We start from the raw sequence: 20,292 nt of genomic DNA, 5'->3' as shown, positions 1-20,292 counted from the left end.
GGCAATATATCAAGATTATAAAAGAACATGTCTTAATAAAGTATCAATTGTATACTATATCATGTTTAACCCTTATTGCCACTAAAATAAGTCTAAAATAAGTTATTAAGCTTCATAAAACCTGTGGTTCCAAGCCAGGCAGTAGTAGTACATACCTTTAATCCCAGCACTTGGGAGGCAGAGGCAGGCGGATCTCTGTGAGTTCGAGGCCAGCCTGGTCTACAAGAGCTAGTTCCAGGACAGCCTCCAAAGCCACAGAGAAACCCTGTCTCGAAAAACCAAAAAAAAAAAAGAAAGAAAGAAAGAAAATACATTTGAGGCCATGTAGGGCCAAGGCAGCTGGTTGTATAGGCCAAACCACTATCTGCACTGTAAAATGTCTGGTTTCCTGAAGTCAGAGCCAGTCTGGCTTGCCACTGAAGCCTCCAGCCTGCACTCTCTGGTACCTGCTGTTAGCCTTCCGTCTGCATCACTGATGCCCCTGCCCTCTGGTGAGGGTGGCATGCATGTTCACCTTCTGGATCTGCTCAGCATACTCACTACATCCTTTTTTGGTGTTCCAGAAATGAGACCGTGCCTGAGTTTACTTCCTGCAGTTTTCATCTGTTTTAGTTAGGTCATGTTGAGACACCATGACCATAGCAACTCTTACAAGGGAAAACATTTAATTGGGACTGACTTACAGTTCAGACATTAGTTCATTATCGTCATGGAGGGAAGCGTGGTGGCATGCAGGCAGACATGATGTTGGAGAAGAAGATGAGAGTTCTATAGCTGAATTGGCAGGCAGCAGGAAGAGAGTGATCCTGAGCCTGGCTTGAGCTGACACCTCAGAGCCCACCCCCAATGACACACTTCCTTCAGCAAGGCCACACCTAATAGTGCCTCTCCCTGGTGGCCAAGCATTCAAATCTATGAGCTTATAGGGACCATTCCTATTCAAGCCACCACATTATCCAACAGCTGTATCTACCTGCCACCACAGTCAAGCTGAACCCATTACAGCCCAGGGTTACAGCATTACAGCATTGGTCAACAGAAGTACCCTGGTAGGAGACAGAGCTGCTCCACCTGCCAAAAGCCCAGTTTCTCCAGATTGGATTTGTTTGAGAGAAAACTGTAGGCCTTGAAAGTGTCTTCTCCAGTCAGTAAAGGCGGCATAGCAAACGGAGGTCCCTGAGGACAGGACTGTGTTGTGTCTATGTCGGTGTCTGGCTTGGCCCTGTAGAACCCTTTCGTATATTGCTTTGACACCTCCACTCCCTCCAGTCTCCAGCAATGGGCCTTTTTAAAGGGCCTGATAGTGAGGCTCACATTAGCTTTTCACCTGTTGTCACATAAGGCATTGTCATTTGCCAAACCAGGTTTGGGCAACCACACTGTTAGATTAGTCTGGCTCCCTGTCACATACAGGAAACAACATCCCGCTCTGGTCCCTGGCTCTTACACTCCATCCAGCCCATCTTGTGCAGCGTTCCCCGTGTCTTATGTGCACTGGCGGGGTAGGATATCAGCACTGCAGCCTTGTGCTGTTGAGGGTTCAACATTCCAGGCACCACCGCCTTGGAGGCAGAGACTGGTTTCTCTTAGCAGGGGTCATCGTTTTTTCCTTCTCTCGCGGCTTATTAATACTATTCTTGATGCAATGTGAAATTTCAAGTTCTGAAGGCTGAAAGCCAAGGCCTGAATGTCAACAGACTGAGATCTGGTTTGCAAATGTCCTCCTCACTGACTGTTGACTGTCACGTAGCAGAACAAGAAGCAACAAGTTCCCTCTAGGTGTTTCTCAATTGGTATGTGTGGCAATTTGTAACAGTTTATTTCATCTCTGCTTAGAAAAAAGACTATGGTGATGGTGAAGTTCCTCTTCCTTTTTGTTTAGGTTTTAGGACAGGTTCTAACTACGTTACCTAGCCTGGCCTCCAACTCCAGAGCTCAATGAGCTCTGCTTCAGCCTCCTGAGTAGCTGGACTACAGACAAGCATCACTTTGTCTAGTTGAGCAATACATTTATTTAATGGTTTTGAGATTTTAGGTTGTGTGCTTAAGGATTACTGTTTACAAATTGTTTCCCTGGCTGGGGTGGAATCCCAGCAGGTAGCTTAAGGCAGTAGAATCCAAGGTTACCCAGTGCTCTGTGTGCTAACCTAAAGATTAAACTCTTTAAAAAGAAAGTTTAGAAAAAAAAAAGTGATGGCTTGCACATTTAATCCCAGCACTCACGCAGCAGAGGCAGACAAATATCTGTGAGTCCGAGGCCAGCCTGGTCTACAAAGCAAGTTCCAGAACAGGTTCCAAAGCTACACAGAGAAGCCTTGTCTCAAAAAGCCAAACCAAAAAAGAAAAAGAAAGCTTACTGATTCCCGAGTTACTCTTTCCTATCTGTTGAGGACTTAATCTTTGTACCCTCCCTAAACCCTTGTGCTGAAGATGAAGAGTGAGAAAAAGTATGCTCGTACATAAAGCCCTTGTGACTCCACATACACACTTTATTTCTTCCAGTCTTGCGGATGAATTACATTTGGTTTGGTTTTGCCTGAAGCCTGAACAGAGCTTTGTGGCAACGCATGTTTCTCTGTCCTTTGAAGATGGGTATTAAATAAGGTTTTTCTGATACTAACATATCAAAACACTAAATGCTTTGTAAGTAGGAAAACAATGACTTTTCTGACATTTAATAACAAAGTAGTATCCATCCAGTTTATAACAAAGTAAAGTTTCTTTTGAAGACTAGACTATAGGCATTTAAAACATATTGAATACTGAAACAAATTAACTTTATTAAAGTTCATCAAATATCCTATATTCAGACTTTTAAAAAAAATCACTTTACACCTTTAATCCCAGCACTTGGGAGGCAGTGGTAGGTGGATCTCTGTGAGTTCGAGGCCAGTCTGGTCTACAGAGCGAGTTCCAGGACAGCCTCCAAAACAATACAGAGAAACCCTGTCTCGAAAAACCAAAAAAAAAAAAAAATCACTTTAGTTTTAGAATTCCAGCATTCATTACATTCTTCTTGAGGAACAAGCTTATTGTGGGTGAGGGGACTAGATGAGAACAAAGTATAACAGCACATATATGACAATGCCACAGTGAAACCCATTGCCTTGTATGCTAATATGATTTAATAATAATTCCTTTAAGAGATGAAGTGTATTCATTCCCAAGCTACTCTTTCCTGCCTGTTATGGACTCAGTATTTTTATCCTCCCCAAATTCCTATACTGCAGTCCTAACATGCAGCAGTGGTGGGACTTGGAGATGAGCCTTTGGGAGACAATCATGGGTGTATACGGTACCCAAAGTGGGACTCTCAACCTGAACTAGTGTCTAAGAAGAGACAGAAGAGTCACCACCAGGTGAGGACCAGCTAGAAGGAGCTAGTTCTTTCCGAGCCCTCACTAGGACTGAACCTTCATGCTAGAAATATGAGGAATTAAGTCTGTTGGAGACACCCAGTCTGTGGCCTGCACTGCCTTGCATTTCCCTGTTGAACCATACAAAATGGTCACTAGTTGGCCATTTTTCATCAGTGCTCAGTTGTGTCTGTCCATAACATGTCCCACTGACTGTGGGGATGGGTGGGGGAATGGACGACTGATACCCAATGTCCTTTGCCTTACTGTAAAATCTGTCATTTGTATATGTCAGCTTAGTTTTATGGACAGACAAGAATGAGTATTGATATTCAACTGAACCATATGAAATTATTTTTTTGTTTGTTGGAGATAAGGTCCCACTACAGCTCAGGCTGGCCTCAGACTCACAGCCTCTGTCTTCAAGTGCTATAGTTAGGCATGAACTGTAATTCAGCCATACCTGGCCACAATCACTGTTTTATGAGTAAAAGTGGCCATGTTCTTCTGAGGACGGTGAGTCAGGGAGGTTCAGCGGCCCAAGCTGCAGCTCTCCTAAGTCTGAGTGGAGGAGCGTGCAACAGGCTGTGCCTGATCACTGCCTTCGTGTGTTCTCAGAAATATCCCAGGGAACAGTGCTGAGCCCAGGGACCAACAGTTTGCATGGCTAACCACACATAATACATAAGTGCCAAACAGTTTTGCCCTTCAAATGTTAAGCTTTTTTTGCATGGTTTGTAGAGGTGGCCTAGAGGTTCATGGGTATATCAGGGTCAGTACCTTCCTAATGCTATGATCCTTTAACACAGTTCCTCATGTTGTGAACCCCCCCCAACCATGCAATTATTTTGTTGCTACTTCATTACTGTAATGTTGCTGTTATGAATCATTATGCAAATTATGTTAAGCAGGATACCTGATATGTGACCCCTGTATTCTGAATGGGTCTAAATGCTTTTTCTGGAGCTAATACTAACCAAAATGTTTTTACTATACAGCCACAAATAGTGCTAGAAAAGTTTAAAGGAGGTCAGGCGTAGTGGCACACACATTTAATCTCAGCCCTCAGGAGGCAATAACAGGCAGATCTTTGTGTGTTCCAGATTCCAGGCCAGCCTAGTTTACATAGCAAGTTCCAGGCCAGTCAGGGCTCCATGGTAAGATCTCATCTCAAAAAAACCAATGGTTTCAGCATGGCCCATCTCATTGGTTCATTGTGAGTCTAGACAATCATCTTGCTTTACTATCTTTGAGGGGTTGGAGTGTACCTAAGTAGTAGAATGTATGTTCAGCAGACAGGACGCTCTAGATTCAGTCCCAACACAAACAGAAAACTAAGGACTTGAATTTGATAGTCACCAGCGTACATTTCCTTGTACACTTCAGTCTTCCTCTTCACCCCTTGGCCTCTTTCTGGAGGGTTCATCTCCTGAAGAAATACGAAAGATGATTTATAAAATTCATAGAAGGTGTTTCTGGCAGCCTTGTCCAAAGTAGTTCTGAACTGACAGGAGAAATGTGCCCCAGAGACCTGTGGCCACACATCATCATCTCTGGGCAGCTACGTTCCTGGGACTTGGCTTTCCCTGGGTGGCTGTCATAGTAGGGGGGACACTTTCCCTTCAATATGGTATTTCTATCACATTACTTGAAATACATGATTTTGTCTCAGTACTTCTATAAAATTAAGTATGTTAAGGTCTGATTTTAGAGGCTAGAGAGATGGCTCCTGCAGAGAACTCAGGTTCAGTTCCCAGCACCCACATGGCAGCTCATAACCCCTTGTAACTTGAGATGAGGGGCAGAGGGTTCCATCACCATGGTCTTCTGGCCTTCATGGTGCTGCGTGCATGTGGTGTACACTCAAGGGAAACACTCATAAATAAAAAAAATTTAAAGACTGAATTTTAAGAATGCTTAGGTATGTTTGTGGTTTTCTTTAGAAAGGTTTACATATGTATATACACATATAAATGAATTATCAAGTAGCCGCTATTATTTAAACTGCTTATCCCTGCCTGTGGAACCTGGAGCAAGTTACATGCTCAGAGGCACTGAATGTCCCAGGAGCAGCAGCATCATGGGGCCCCTCACGTGATTATGATTTGCAATGTCTTCGTGATCTTACAAGAGAAAAGGGAAACAAAGACTCGATGGGAACTAGCACAGACTAAGGTAGCTCTCCATTGCTGCTCTCTCCAAACAACAGGCACCTGTTTCTCCACTGAGCGTTTGCCATTCTCTAGAGGAGCCTTGCTGCCTCAGGGCCCTGTGTCCTGCCTTATACCCTCTCTGTAGCTGAGATGCCTCACCCTGGCCTGTGATTTTGAAATTTCCTCTTAATTTTTCAGGAGTCTGTGTGGCCTCCCGACCCACCCCTGCCAGACAGCGGGGTCTCTGGCTCTTATTACTGCACTGTGTCAGTGAACTGTAAGCTGTGCTCCTGCCTGTGAGCAGGCCACCCTAGAACTGAATAAATGTAGCCTTACCCCTGACGCTCACGAGTTTCTTGGCTTTCAATATTCTCCCGGCCTTATCTTCTTCAGATCCTTCATCATCACTGTCTAAGGAAGGCAGGGCTTGTTTCTCTGAAAGTAAAGGAGTTTTTAGAAACAGGGTTGACCTTGGGAGGGACCCACCTTTACCTGGCCGCAGCCATCTTAAGTTGGAACTACCATGATTGCCCCTGCTCGCCTGCTTTCCCTGTCAAAAGGATCCACAACTCTTGCTGCCACCCTTGCCCATAGCTCTGCTGGTGTGTCCCCGGTGAACTGTCCCCAGTGAACTGCCCCCTACAGCCCTCACTGGCCTGCCTGCCCCATTACTCCCAGCATCCTGCCAGGCTCTTCAAGCTGGATCTTCCCAGAACGGCCTTCAAAGAGGAAGACTTATTACTGACTCTTACTTTAGCTGAATATTGTCCCTGGCACTATACTTTTTGAAAAATAAACAAGATATTGACTTTTGCCTGGTTGTTTTTGTTGTTGTTTTCCTTGCTTGTTTTTTAAGTCTCAGTAGAAAGATAAATAGAACTTTCACATGAGCTGAATGACAGCTTGAGAATCCTCAGATTGGGCAGTCTCAGGTTGAGCACTATTAGGTACCCCGAAGCCTTATAAATACGTGGTATGGGGTTTTTGTTCGTTTGTTTTTGAGATAGTCTCCATTGGCTGTCCTGGGATGTGTTAAGTAGCAGCCCAGGCTGGCCTCCGATTCAAATTCTCCTGCCTCAGTCTCCACAGTACTGATTGGAAGCTCCTGCCACCTTGCCCAGTTGTTCATAATATCTTCTTTGTTTTGTTTTGTTTTTTAAGTATTTATTTATTTTATTCCATGTGCATTGGTGTTTTGCCTGCATGTCTGTGTGAGAGTGTCAGGCTCCCTAGAACTGGAGTTACAGACAGCTGTGAGCCACCATATGGGTGCTTGGAATTGAACCCAGGTCCTCTGGAAGAGCAGTCAGTTCTCTTAACCGCTGAGCCATCTCTCCAGCCCATGTTCATAATATCTTTAAAGATAATGAGGTTTAAATACTGAGTTATTGGAATACATTGCTGGCTGGTTAGAGGTCACAGTCTACCATAGCCTGTTAGCTTTCTCTAAGCTCATCAATATGGAAGCTTCCTCCCTCCCCAGCAAGGCTTCCTGCTTTCTACCTGCCCTTATCTGGACAATGTCCCTGGGCCTGCAGGACTGACCTTATCTAAAAGCTGTCCCTAAACCAGATGCCTGATTAATCTTTAGCTTGATCCTTGGCACAGATCCCTGTTGAGAAGACTTGTGCTAGGGGCTGTGCTCTAAGACCCTACTGTCATATACTAAGCCTTGTGATAGGAGAGTGTCACTTAATGCAAATCAGAGTTTGTCCTCAGGCTTCCCAATCCTATGTATGCCTTATACTCTGGAACAAAATTGAGCTGATTCACCAAAATCTGTCTCTTTGAGGGCCATCTCTGTTCATGCTCATGGACCACGTACAAAGCTTTCTGTCGCCCCATCTGCCTCTTTCCCTTTTGGACTGATAGGCTGATAGGCCGAGAAGGAAAGAGGAACCCACACTGAGGATTTTATATATATTGGTGGTTTGCCTGCATAGATGTCTGTGTGAGGGTATCAGATCTTGGAGTTACAGACAGTTGTGAGCTGCTACATGGGTGTTGGGATTTGAACCCCAGGTCCTATAGAAGAGCAGTCAGTGCTCTTAACCACTGAACCATCTCCCCAGCCCCCAAATACTGAGTACTTAATTGTGCTAATATATTCAATTTCCTACACAAGTATATACCATATGTAGAACAGGTTTTATGGTTTCTGAAGAGGTCTTGCTTTCATTAACCTTTTCTATGGGTGAGTGGCCTGAACCAAAGCAAAACGGAAGGGGTTGTGTGTTATAATCTTAGGTAAATAACATGAGCAAGATGAAGATCCCACCAGAGCAAAACTAGGCCCTGCCTACTGCAATGAGATCTGACAGCAACACTGACTTACTGTGGACTGCTCCCAGGTAATGGTTTTTAATGGTAACAAGGCTGGAGGCCTTGCCTTCCTCCTCTTCTCCCTCCTCCTCTTCCTCATCATCACTGTCAGGCTGCTGGATGGTGGGACTTGGACATGGCTGGTTCTTCCTCTTCAAATGGAAGTTCCGTTGTGTAGACACCCTGGAGCGTTCTTTTTTCTGTTAAAAAAGCAAACTTTAGACTTTAAAAAAATGAACTATTTTCTACAGGATATGGTAGCATGCATCTGTAGTGGAAACTGAGGCAGGAAGACACCTTAAACCCGGAGTCCAAGACCAGCCCAGCAATATACTGAAAGTTCCTCCAACAGAAAAGGGGGAGAGGGCGAGGGAAGATGGAGCTACTTTGTGCCCATTCAAACCCATTTTTCAAGCAGTTTGATGCCCTGTGTCTCCAGTGTGCAGTCTACTGCCCTGCCTTGCTGTAACAATAAATGGTTTGGTGGAGTAAAGACAACACAGGAGCGAGAATGATCAAAACTAGCACAGGCATGCCCCTGGGAACATCCTCTGCAGATACCACTAACAGCTCAGAAGTGCCAGCCTGAGAAACGCCTTCTGAAAAGAAACGACTCTCTTGGGCAGTGGAAGCTGGCTGTGGCCATCCCTAAGCTGCAGATATCTGACCTGCTGAGGCTCCCTCCACCAAGCTCCCAAGTTTCCCTGACATTCCTACTGTGGCCTTCAATGCAAATATACCCCAGCTTCTGACAGCAGACCGAAGAGACTGCCAGTTTCTTAGAACTGCCCAGCATGCCACACTTTGGAGTTAAAAGAGCTGAACCAGTGTCAAACAAGTCAAAAAGGTTCTTTAGACCTTCCTGTTTTCTTTTTTCCTCCCTGTGGTACCCAAGAGTCAACCCAAGGCCTTGCACGTGCAAGGCAAAGCTACTAAGCTGTACCCAAAGAACTTTGTAATTTTTTTTACGTTCAGAAAACAGCCCTTAATGTACAAAAGGTCCCAACATAAAGCTTACCCGACATTCCTGAATCAAATCTGTGCGCGGCCATTCAGGGTCACGACCAGCCATCGGTAAGATTCGAATCTGTGTCTTTGAACTTTTGTTCCCAAATGAAAGGGTCATCTTTTTATAGGTGGCACTGTCTGTACAGTGAGGTCTGCCAGGAAATAATCTGTCTCAGTTTTACCAAGAACACCAAAAGTGCCCATGCATAATGATGACCTCACACTTGAGCAGAGTGAGGAGACACGAGGACCTGTTTCCCTCTGCTCACCACTCAGAGAAAGTGAAGTGGACTGACCCAGAGTGCCAGGGGAGAGTTGGGCGGCCAGATCAAGTGCTTTTACAAAGAAAGCACGCGCCCAACTGCAATCATAGACGAGAGTCATGAAATCTCAGATCCACAGGGTGGAGCAAGCGCTACAGGAACATTTTGAGAACTCAAAGATGGTCCCTCCACCCAATAAAAGTAGGATGGTTTTAACAAGCAGGTGGCCAAGTGTGTGGCCCTGTCTCAAAAACAAAGCAAGTCACCATGGCATGAGGGGGCCTCAACAGCTCAGGATGAGACAAGGGTCTCAGCATGGAAGCAGCCTGTAATCACATCACCCAGGCAAAGGCAGGAGGATTGCAAGCTTGAGGTGAAGAGGAATGGTAAGTTCAAATCAGCCTGGGCTACATAGCAGCACTGTCACAAACAGCAGGTTCCTTCCTGAGTATAGGAAGACAGCTTGTAACTGGGTCACAAAGATAAAAGAAAGGACATAAGGAAAGAAATTGTGCCAAACAGTCAAATAGTACCCCAGTGTAGAGCTCAGAGCAAGGGTAGACAGCAAAAACTAAGAACTGCACATGCTTCAGGAACATCTAAAAACCATTCCTAAGTGGGAAGGCTGAGCACGCACTGTGCCAGGTTTATGTACGATTTAACACAACATCCCTGTGACACACATTTTATAGCTAAGGAAACTGCAAACTGGTGAGACTGAGACCCTCAAGACTATACCCTTTCAGTTGTTGCAGTCTTTAAAGAAAAACAATACATTTACTGATGATGTACACCCCAGTCCCTTACTTTTAAGTGTATAATTGGTTTTTAATTTACAAAGTTTAATTTACAAAGATGACCACAATCTCATTTAAAATACTTCAGCATCTTCAAAGGAGCCATGTGTCCACTGCCATGGTAAGTGCTGGACCTCTCAAGGAGAGCTGGATCCTGGTCACGGGTATATCTTTAGGAGGGTGGGCCGGGGGACTGCAGAGACAGTTTAGTGGTTAAGAGCACTGACTGCTCTTCCAGAGGACCTGGGTTCAATTCCCAGCACTCACACAGCAGCTCACAACTATCTCTAACTCTAGTTCCTGGAGATTCAAGTCTCTCACACAGATATACATGCAAGCAAAACCCCAATAAAACAAATAATTAAAAAAAAAGAAGAGGATGGGCCAAAGCAAAGCTGGCCCTGTGTCTGGAGTAGGCACAGCTACAATCTCTTTGGTCACACCCATTTTACGCACGCACCAGCACCACATTCTGATGACTGTTTAGCTTTCTTGGGTTAGTTTCACTAGAGGGTAAGGACACACCAAGTAGCAAGCTACAATGGCTAGTGTTTTGCAAGTGCACGGCCATCGAGAAGCCACGAACCAGTCCCTTGTAAGTTTTCATAGCATGAGCTGGTTCCCTGAGAAACTTGTAGTTAACTTTAAAAACTCATCCTGGAACCAGACATGGCTGTTGGTGAGCTACACAACAGAATGACGTCAGTCCGAAGGGTCAGGCTTTCCGCATCACAGCTCTGCTTTGTTCTCCAATGGCAAGTAGCAACATGTATAGGAAGTTACCTAAAGGTAAGTCTGGATTTAAAGATGGCTTGTCCCCGGAGACCAGTGTCTTCCCGTATAAACAGTTGGTTATGGTTGTCCTGCAGTGGGGTCTTGTAGATATCGAACACTTCACTGCCTAAATGCAGGGACATGCTGGAGAGGGGAAACGATTCGGTATTAGGATGCTTAGTGACTAGCCCAGGATCCTGACTTCTTCTAGAAGTCATAGAAACAAAAGATGATCTCAATAGCCTCCTTCCAAGCTGGATATGCAAGTGTTTGCCTGTACCCCTGGCACTGGGGAGGTGGAGCAAGAGGAGCAGGAGTTCAAGGTCAGGGTCAGCTACAAAGTGAATTCTGGGCCTGGATGAGCTATGAAACACACTGCCTCGTCTGTGCAGCCTTGGCTGTCCTGGAACTTGCTATGTAAGCCAGGCTGGCCACAGACTTACAGAGCTCAGCCTCCCCAGTGCTGAAGATGTGCACTACCACACTAGCTGAGATCCTGTTGTTGTCATTTGTTTATTTTTTGAGACAGGGTTCATTGTGTAGCCCTGCCTGTCCTGGAACTCACAGAGATCTGCCTGCTTCTGCCTCCCAAGTGCTGGGATTAAAGGTGTGCGCCACCACTGCCCAGCTTCATTTTTGGGGAGGTTTAAGAGGTGTGGCCTTGCTAGAGGAAGTATGTCACTGGGGTGGGTTCTGAGGTTTCAAAGCCCTAGACCCACTTAGCTCGCTGCTCGCTGCTCGGCTTGAGGGATGTGAGCTCTAAGCTGTCCGTACCACCATGCCTGCTGCCTGCTGCCACACTTCCCGCGATGGACTCTCACCCCTTTGGAACTCTAAGAGCAAATAAACTCACTCTTCTCTAGGTTGCCTTGGTCATGGTGTTTTATGACAGCAACGGAAAAGTCACTAATACGCACTTCAGAAAAACAAGTGGTAAAATACACATTTCAGCTTGTCTTACAATATCTTTCAATCTGTATCTTTTAACTAGCAAACTGAAATGAGTTCTCAAATTATTTCAACTTAGGGGCTGGGGTCATAGCTCAGCGGGCACAACACTTGCTATGTTCACTGAAGCACCGGGTTTGATCCCCAGCACTGCCAACAAAGGTGATTTCTAATTACCGGGGTTTTGCCGGGCGTTGGTGGCGCATGCCTTTAATCCCAGCACTCGGGAGGCAGAGGCAGGTGGATCTCTGTGAGTTCAAGACCAGCCTGGACTACCAAGTGAGTTCCAGGACAGCCTCCACAGCCACAGAGAAACCCTGTCTCGAAAAACCAAAAAAAAAAATAATAATAATAATTACCGGGGTTTCAAAGGTTAGACTTTCAGCCAAGAAGACAGAGCAGAGGGATCTAGCTGAATGAATCAAGCCAGATCTACACTCTCCCACTAACCCAGCTGCAAGGCCTTGCCTCTGCTTATCTCTCTCAAGTTTCTGAGGTAATCCCAGCAGCCCAGATTTTCTCAATAAAGTCCTACACAGGAAATTCCAACTTGCCCAGGCCTCCCTCAGGTGTTCTCACACTCACCTTCCATCTGACCACTTAACTATCCGAGCATTGCTTTCTTTAGCTTTATATCCTTCATCCCGGCACATCCTCCAGCGAATAGTATTTTCCACCTGGTTCGGAAGGCGAGGTATTAGACAATTTTGCTAGCTATTTGGGGGTTTTGTTGTTGTTGTTCCTCAAATGATTCATAATCGTGTGCTAAGGGTTGATGGGTGGTAAGAAAATGGCTGCCTCAGCAGCGCCGCTACCAATTTGCTACAGGTGTCTGGACATGTTGGTTAAGCTAAGCAGGCATCGCGTTCTGTTTACTTTTCCTGAGGCCCAGGTCAGAGCAGTGGGAGGAGAGGCCGAACAGGATGCAGCCTGTAGCCACAGCTAAGAGCTCCGCAGGAAAGAGAAGGAATTTAGTCCACACAGGTAAGAAGCTGAAACCCACACCTGAGCTGAGGGTGTAACATAGAAGTAGAGCACTTGCCTAGTGTGAGATCCCCAGTCCTATTCCCAGCACTGTTACACACACACACACACACACACACACACACACACACACACACACACACACACACACACACACACACACACACACACACACACACACACACACACACACACACACACACACACACACACACACACACACCCCGCGCGCCCGCTAAAACAACTTGCAGCAAATGAAAATCTGAGACCTAGCCAGGCAGTGGTGGCACAAGCCACCTTTAATCCCAGCACCAGGGAGGCAGAGGCAGGCAGATCTCTGTGAGTTGAAGGCCAGCCTGGTCTACAAAGCAACATAGGCAAATCCTGTCTCAGAAAAAAAAAAACACTGAGACCTGCACTTAGTTCTGTTTGAGTCCAAATTAACTCATGAAATAGAAAACTTCAAGTCACAAAAGACCACAAAAAAATGAACTGTTCCTAGAGTTACCACACGTTTGGGAAGGCAACATGTCTGCATGAGTAATGGTAGAACTTTGTCATCTCAGGTATTCTCAAGAGAAATCTCCTAACGGCAAGGTCTGCTGCTGCACACAAAGTCAGTCTCCATGAGGAGACACTTCTCGGTGGGAGGAGGCTGCTAGGATATCTGTGGGAGGAAGTGTGTAGACAGGCCTGTACACCTACACCATTGTTTATCTGAGGGAAGCTAGTGAGTTTCAACAGTTACTACCTTTATTTCCGTTACAGCTTAACACTGAGAGCCGGGCAATGGTGGTGCACACCTTTAATCCCAGCACTCGGGAGGCAGAGACAGGTGGATCTCGGTGAGTTCAAGGCCAGCCTGGTCTACAAATCCAGTTCCAGGACAGCCAGGGCTACCCAGAGAAACCCTGTCTCCAAGAAATAAAAAAGTAAAAACTGAAAACATTAGAAAATGTTATTCTAGAGGAAAGAGAAAATGTGTGTGCTTTACTGCCCTAAATACCCAGAATGACTATTACTTCCACGTTCTAGAGTTATTTGCTGAGTAAGCAGGAAACATTAGGAACATTCTCAAGCTTGGGTCTCATGTTGTCATCCCTGTGTTTATTGTCTAAAAAAAAAATTTAGGGGGCTGGAAAGGTGGTTCCAGGTTTGGTTCTCAGCATCCACAGAGTGATTCGCAACCATCCATAAATTCCAGCTCCAGAGGACTGGATGTCCTCTTCCGACTTCTACGGTACCAGGCACAAACACGGTGCACATACATACATGCAGCCAAAACACTCGCACACATGAATTAAGTCTCTAAAAAAGTGTATGGAAGAACTTAGCCTGGCATGGTAGTGCATGCTTGTGGCCACAGCTACTCAGACAGCTGGGGGGGGGACTAGGAGAGAAAAGGAATAGAAAATGGAATAGTACCTTTAATTTTAACCTAGTTTTGTCTTCTTCATAAAGCACTTTCTCATCTTCAAATTCATCTTCATAAAGCTGAGGGTCAAAGGGTCTAAAAATTTTTCCATATTAGTCATAATTAATGATTGATTGACACTATAAACCTGTTGTCTCTACCACAGACATCAAGGCTGACAGATAACTTCATGAGAACCTTCAGGAAGTATGCCAATGACTATTTTCTTGAAATTTCTTTTTAAGACAAACTTCCTAAAATAAAATCCATATTAAAAAAAAAAAAGCAAGACTTCTTAAGCTAGGCATGGTGGCACTTGCCTTTAAACCCAGCACTCAGGAAGCAGAGGCAGATGGATCTCAAGGCCAGTTTAGTCTGTGTATGGAGTTCCAGGACAATCAGGGCCACATAGTGAGACACTGCCTCAAAAAAAAAAAAGTCCCTTAGCTTAATTAGCCAATATGAGCCGATTTTAAAAGAATAAATAAGTACAAATTAACAACAAATTAAAACCTGAGACCTCTGTTTAGTTCAGGGAGTTTGTACCTATGTACCTCAGTGAGTAAGAACAGCCAACACTATTTTGTTGCCGATGTTACTTTCTGGTCTAGATTCAGTGTCATTTACACAGGCCACCCATGATTTTTCTGGCATCTCACTCTCTCTCATTCTGTATATTCAGCCTTACATAAGTGACATTGTCACGTGACTCCTGTTCATTTACAGCAGAGGGCCAATGGCTGGGAAGACTGCTAGCAGTCTAACTCTGCAGTAACTTATTCTCTTGTCTTCAGTCACACAAGAAACCTTTCATCTTATGATGGGTCAACTCTTAACAGTTAATTGACATTTTATACAGTTGTATTTCAATCTCTTGAATGTTTTATTCAGTTCTCTTACTTGGGTTCTATCCTGAGAAATCTAGGTAGTTTAACAAAATACAGCTCGTTTCCTAAGTCAGTGTTGATGCTGGGAATTTCTATTTTTATTCTGGTTTCAGAAATGCGCCGTTCCACGTGCTGGTTCTGAGGCACCCCACGTTCGCCCTAAAGGAGGGGTCAGAATGGGAGAGCGTAAAGAAACAGGAGAAATGTTCCAGCTGTGCTCTGTGTTTGGCAGACACAGGCTTGAAAGGAAGTTAAGTCAGACACCATTTTGGGGTAGCCAGTCATTCCTTTGTTGAAGCCTCTCCCCCAAACCCCATTCCAACTACAGCCACAAAGAAAAACAATAAATTCCATGGAGAATAAAATATATTCTCCTGAATTGCTAGAAAGATGTATTTTGTTGGCATAGCTAATTTTCTATTTTGCATGATATTGGAGAAGTATAAATCAACCCTTCATTACCAAGTAACGACTAAAATCAGAAGGGATTATCAACATTGCCTATATAGCACAGCACAGCTGGGAATAAGAAAGACCTTTTAAATCAAAGGCTTGCAAGTCAAGAGTCTCAGCTCTGTGCCTAAAGTTTGGCATTGGCCTCATTCTCATGGTTCTCCCTGTGCCTTCTAATTGTTTCCCCAGATGCCCAGTTTAGCTAAGAATGTGACCACACGGTTAGTCCTCTATGAACACCCCCTCAAAGAGACAAAACCCTCACAAACCTTTTCTGAACATTTTCTTCTAGCTTTCCATTCTGTGATCAGATGTGATTGGTTGACTGTACTCACAACAGGCTGTCTTGGAACAGCTGTTCGCTGGTCCTCATCGCTCTCTGAAGAAATGTCATCTATATCTCCAAACAGATCCATGTTCCCACTATAATCTTCAGTGTGGAGGGAACAGACATTATTATTTGGTATAACTCAAATTATTTTTAAATTTTTGTTTTTAATTGTGTGCATGGTGCACATAATTAAATGAGTACAGGTGCCCAGTGGAGGCAAAGAGGGACTCAGGTCTCCTGGAGCTGGAGCTACAGGCGGTTGTGAGCTGCCGACATGGGTGTTGGGAACTGAACTTGAGTCCTCTGCAAGAGCAAGTGCTTTCCCAGACCCCTAACTAGAGTTCTCTACGTAATTCCTCAACACATTTCCCGTATCGACAGACCAAACCTCCAGCTGGCTCTCCATGCCTGGCCTTTAGCAGTGTCACCAGAATGTAGTCAGAGAAGGAAGGAGGTGAAGCCAGCAGGGTAACCACTTTGAGAACAGTTCCCAGAGAGCTGGGCATAGTGGTGCACACCTCTAATCCCAGCATTTGGGGCTAGCCTGGACTACACGAGACCCTGTCTCTAAAACAGTGACTCCACTGATTGTGACCCTTTCTTGCGTCCTCTCCATCATGTCACAGTTGATCTGAGGGACCAACGAGCCATCGCCTCAGTTCCAAAGCTGGGCTGAGATTAATGCTCTGTGTGTGTGTGTGTGTGTGTGTGTGTGTGTGTGTGTGTGTGTGTGTGTGTTTCTGCCTTGCTTGTCTGTCCGGGTCACTCACTGAAGAAAGCAGCTGCTTTGCTATGAAGATGCCATTGCCTACTGGGACTCCTACCCACGTGATAAGAAACAGGAGGTGTATGATCTAACTCAGAAACAGATCCTCGAGCAGCAGACTGGCCTTCAAAGAGGGCAGTTCTGCCGGGTGGTGGTGGTGCACGCCTTTAATCCCAGCACTCGGGAGGCAGGGGCAGGCAGATCTCTGTAAGTTCGAGGCCGGGCTGGACCGATATCCTCCGAAACAATACAGAGAAACCCTGTCTCATAAAAACCAAAAAAAAAAAAAAACCAAAGAGGGCAGTTCTGTGAGAGTGCCTGAACCAGAACCTCGGAGCTAAGCCACCTCACTCCTCACCCATAGAATCTGGGGGAGAAATTGCTATTGTTGTTCTACGATGTTGTGCACTGGGATAATTTTTCATGCAGCAAAGAGACCCAACAGTCACCCAAGAAGCACTTTCTCCCTCATCTACATTTTTTCTCATTCTCTTTATTCTCCAGGATCCTAAGTGACCTCCTACAGTCTTAGAATGCTTAAAGTGGGAGCTGAGTCTCCCTACTCACCGGATGCACCACAATGACCACCTTGAAAGTGACTGTCAACCTGTCCAATAAAAACATAAAGGAGACACAGGGGCAAAGAGGCCACCTGACTCTATATTCTGCCCATATAATCACTGTCCAGAATTGCTGTCAAATTTGTAGCCTTTGTAACAAATGTATACCTTCGTCAACTCTGGAAAACAATGCTATTGCCATGACTGACAGACAGACGCTGCTTCACACATACACTAATTACCTGGGCACCTGGACACTAGCACCCTGAAACAGTAAACAGTCTAACAGGTCAGCCTGCTGATAAAGCAAAACCAAATCCTAGCCCTGAAACATATCCTAGATTTTAAATACTTTGGCACATTTATCTATTTGTGTATGTATGGAGGTGAGAGGACAACTTGAAGGAGTCAGTTCTCTCCAACTGTGTGACTTCCGTAAATCAAACAGGTTATCAGGTGTGGCAGCAAGTGTCCTTACCCACTGAGCCATCTCAGCGGCTCTCCTAAAAGCCAACAACAAATACCTGTGTACAAAACGAAGCTATTCAAAATGATAGGGGGACAATATAAACAAATTCAGCAGCTTAAACAGAATGACCCAGTTATTTGATGATTACAGACCACTAAAATTTACTAAAGAAATAAAACAGCCCATTTCTTTTAAGAAAACCAAACTGGTAGTTAAGAAACCTAAAAAAAAAATTTAAGAATTTAAAAATTAAAGGCATGGTAGGTATCGAATGCCTTTAATCCCAGCACTCAGGAGGCAGAGGCAGGCAGATCTCTGAGCTTGAGGCCAACCTGGTCTACAGAGGGAGTTCCAGGACAGTCAGGGTTACACAGCAAAACTGTCTCAAAAAAGAAAAACAAAAAAAAAGGGGTGGCAGCGCTGGAGAGGTGGCTGAGTGGTTAAGAGTTCTGACTGCTTTTCCAGAGGACCAGGGTTCAATTCCCAGCACCCACATGGCAGCTCACAGCTGTCTGTAACTCCAAGATCTGACAGCCTCACACAGACATACATACAGGCAAAACACCAATGTACATAAAAATAAAAATAAATTTTAAAAAACCTGAGGTCCAGAGGCTCCATTGGGTTTTTATAGCTGGGCATACTTAATATAAGCCCTATTTTATCCTTACAGAAAAAAATTTAAATACTATAAACATTTCCTAAATTGTTTTCTTACTAAAAAATGTGTCAGCAAACCAGACATGGTAGCACACCTAAAATCTCAGCACTCAGGAAGGTGAAGCAGAGGGATTGTCAAGTTTGGAGGCTAGGTTACATACTGAGAACACTCTCAAAAAATAAAAATAAAAAACCATGATGTGGTTCATGCCTGTAATCCTAGTGATCAGGAGCTTAATACAAATGGAAAACAAAACAAAATAAAACAATTCAAGGACAGCCTGGGCCATATAGCAAAAACACTGCCTACATAAATAAAAATTTAAAAACAAATAAAATCTAATACACTTGAAGTTAAAATTAGGCAGCCATGGGGCTAGAGAGATGTCTCAGCGGTTAAGAGCACTGACTGTTCTTCCAAAAGTCCTGAGTTCAATTCCCAGAAACCACATGGTGGCTCACAACCACCTTGAATGAGATCTGATGCCCTCTGCTGGCGTGCAGGCAGAAGATTGTATACATATTAAATAAATAAATAAAATATTTTTAAAAAATTAGGCAGCCAGATGGTAGAGGCACATGCCTTTAATCCCAGCATTCGGGAAGCAGAGGCAGGTAGATCTACTGAGTGAATTCCAGGACAACCAAGGCTACCCAGACAAGCCCTGTCTCCACGGGAGAAACAACAACAAAAAAGTTACAATTAAGCTTAAAGTTGTTAGGTTAAAAAAAAAAATCAGAAAGACAGCTAAATACAGAGAACAACTTTCAACTCCAGACCTGAGAAAACACAGTAGAATGTAAACATTTAGCCAGGTATGGGGGGTCACACGAGTAATCCCAGCACTTGGGAGACAGGAGCAGGACTGCCATCCTAAACTACAGAGTAAGACTTTGTCTCAAGAACCAAACCAAACAAAATACCCTCCCCCAAACCAAACTTAAAATAGCTCGACAGTGGCCCCGAGGCGCCAGGCTCGTCGGGAATCTGAGCTCTGGAGGCTGAGGCAGGAGAACTTCCAGCGTGAGGTCAGCCTGTGAGGGCTGCAAAGCGAGACAGGCACAGACTTTTAAAAGCCCCCTCACACCTGAGGAAAGAGCTGTCCACTGTCCTGATGACTCTGGGGTCTAAGGAGGTGCTTTTCCTAGTCACACGCTGCACCAGACTCCGCTGCTGTGGGAAGAACTGCCGCTCCTGAGGTGAAGAACTGATGGTGGACCCCTCACAGAAACTCCAAGCCAACAGGAAGCCCCCTGAAGCCCCCAGGAGCAAACAGGAAGGAGCAAGTCTCTCCTTCGCTATCCAGCCTCGCAGTCTCCCTATGGCGCCCCCAACAGGGCCTGGCTGGTAAAGGCGAGCACAGCATCACAAATGGGCTTCCACATTGGGGGGGGGACACACACGGGCACACATTGCCTTAGGAAGGATGGAAGCAAGTAAGGGTTCTAATGCTAGGCACGGGAGTTCCAACTCAGTAAGCCACAAAATATACAAGAACTTACATTTTAAGATAGGAAAGAGTTGTGATGGTGATGCAGGATTTTTCTTTGAATTTGACTTTGCCTGGGATAGGTTTCTGCAGATAGTCAGTTAAAATGGGGACAGGTTGGTTTGGATTGGCGCTATGGGTTCTGTTCTTGACGACAGAGCGTGGTTTAAAGACCTGGGACAGGCGCCCGGGAAAGCACGGATGTTGACAGCATGCAGGGGTGTCTCACCACCACAAGCCAAAGCTGAAGAAACGGAGAGGGAGGCTCTGGGAGGTAGTGTGGCTCCGCACTCTCCTTTACTTCAGACCTTCGTCTCCTGAAGCCTGAGAGTGTATTCCTACAGTTTTTAATTTTATGAATTTGGGTGTTTGGCCAGCATGTATGTCTGCGCACTATGTGCATGTCCGGTGCCCAAGGAGACCAGGAGAGGACACAGGAACCCCTGGGATAGAGATCACAGGTGGTTGTGAGCCGCTGTGTGGGTGCTGGGAACCAAATCCTGGTCTCTGGAAGAGCAGCCAGTGCTCTTAGCTGCTGAGTCATCTCTCTAGCCCAGTTTAACTGTTTTAAGCCAACCAACTTTGCGATCTTCTGTTAGGGCAGACCAAGGAAACGAATTACTGGGGGGCGAGGTCCCTGTACTCTACGAACTCTGT

At 45.1% G+C, this 20,292-nt stretch overlaps 1 protein-coding gene and 1 long non-coding RNA gene across 2 annotated transcripts; one reads left to right on the top strand and one right to left on the bottom strand.

Moving 5' to 3' along the window:
* Positions 1 to 2,941: 2,941 nt before the first annotated feature.
* Positions 2,942 to 15,775, bottom strand: LOC110341565 (RNA polymerase-associated protein LEO1-like). The gene is given in 9 exon segments (XM_040739517.1): positions 2,942 to 4,785; positions 5,846 to 5,944; positions 7,845 to 8,031; positions 8,850 to 8,991; positions 10,683 to 10,817; positions 12,207 to 12,298; positions 14,031 to 14,115; positions 14,920 to 15,145; positions 15,691 to 15,775. Coding segments are annotated over 9 exon segments (1,098 nt in total). The 3' UTR covers positions 2,942 to 4,738.
* On the top strand, positions 12,216 to 13,422 carry LOC110341550. The gene is made up of 3 exons (XR_002383518.1): positions 12,216 to 12,315; positions 12,508 to 12,605; positions 13,374 to 13,422. It is a non-coding gene; the product is annotated as an uncharacterized LOC110341550 (long non-coding RNA).
* Positions 15,776 to 20,292: the final 4,517 nt, after the last annotated feature.

The sequence above is a fragment of the Mesocricetus auratus genome, unplaced genomic scaffold (assembly GCF_017639785.1).
Source record: "Mesocricetus auratus isolate SY011 unplaced genomic scaffold, BCM_Maur_2.0 Super-Scaffold_100691, whole genome shotgun sequence".
In the NCBI taxonomy this organism is placed as follows: Eukaryota; Metazoa; Chordata; class Mammalia; order Rodentia; family Cricetidae; genus Mesocricetus; species Mesocricetus auratus.
The sequence above is the reverse complement of the archived record's forward strand: the minus strand, read 5'-3'. Positions and strand labels throughout refer to the sequence as shown.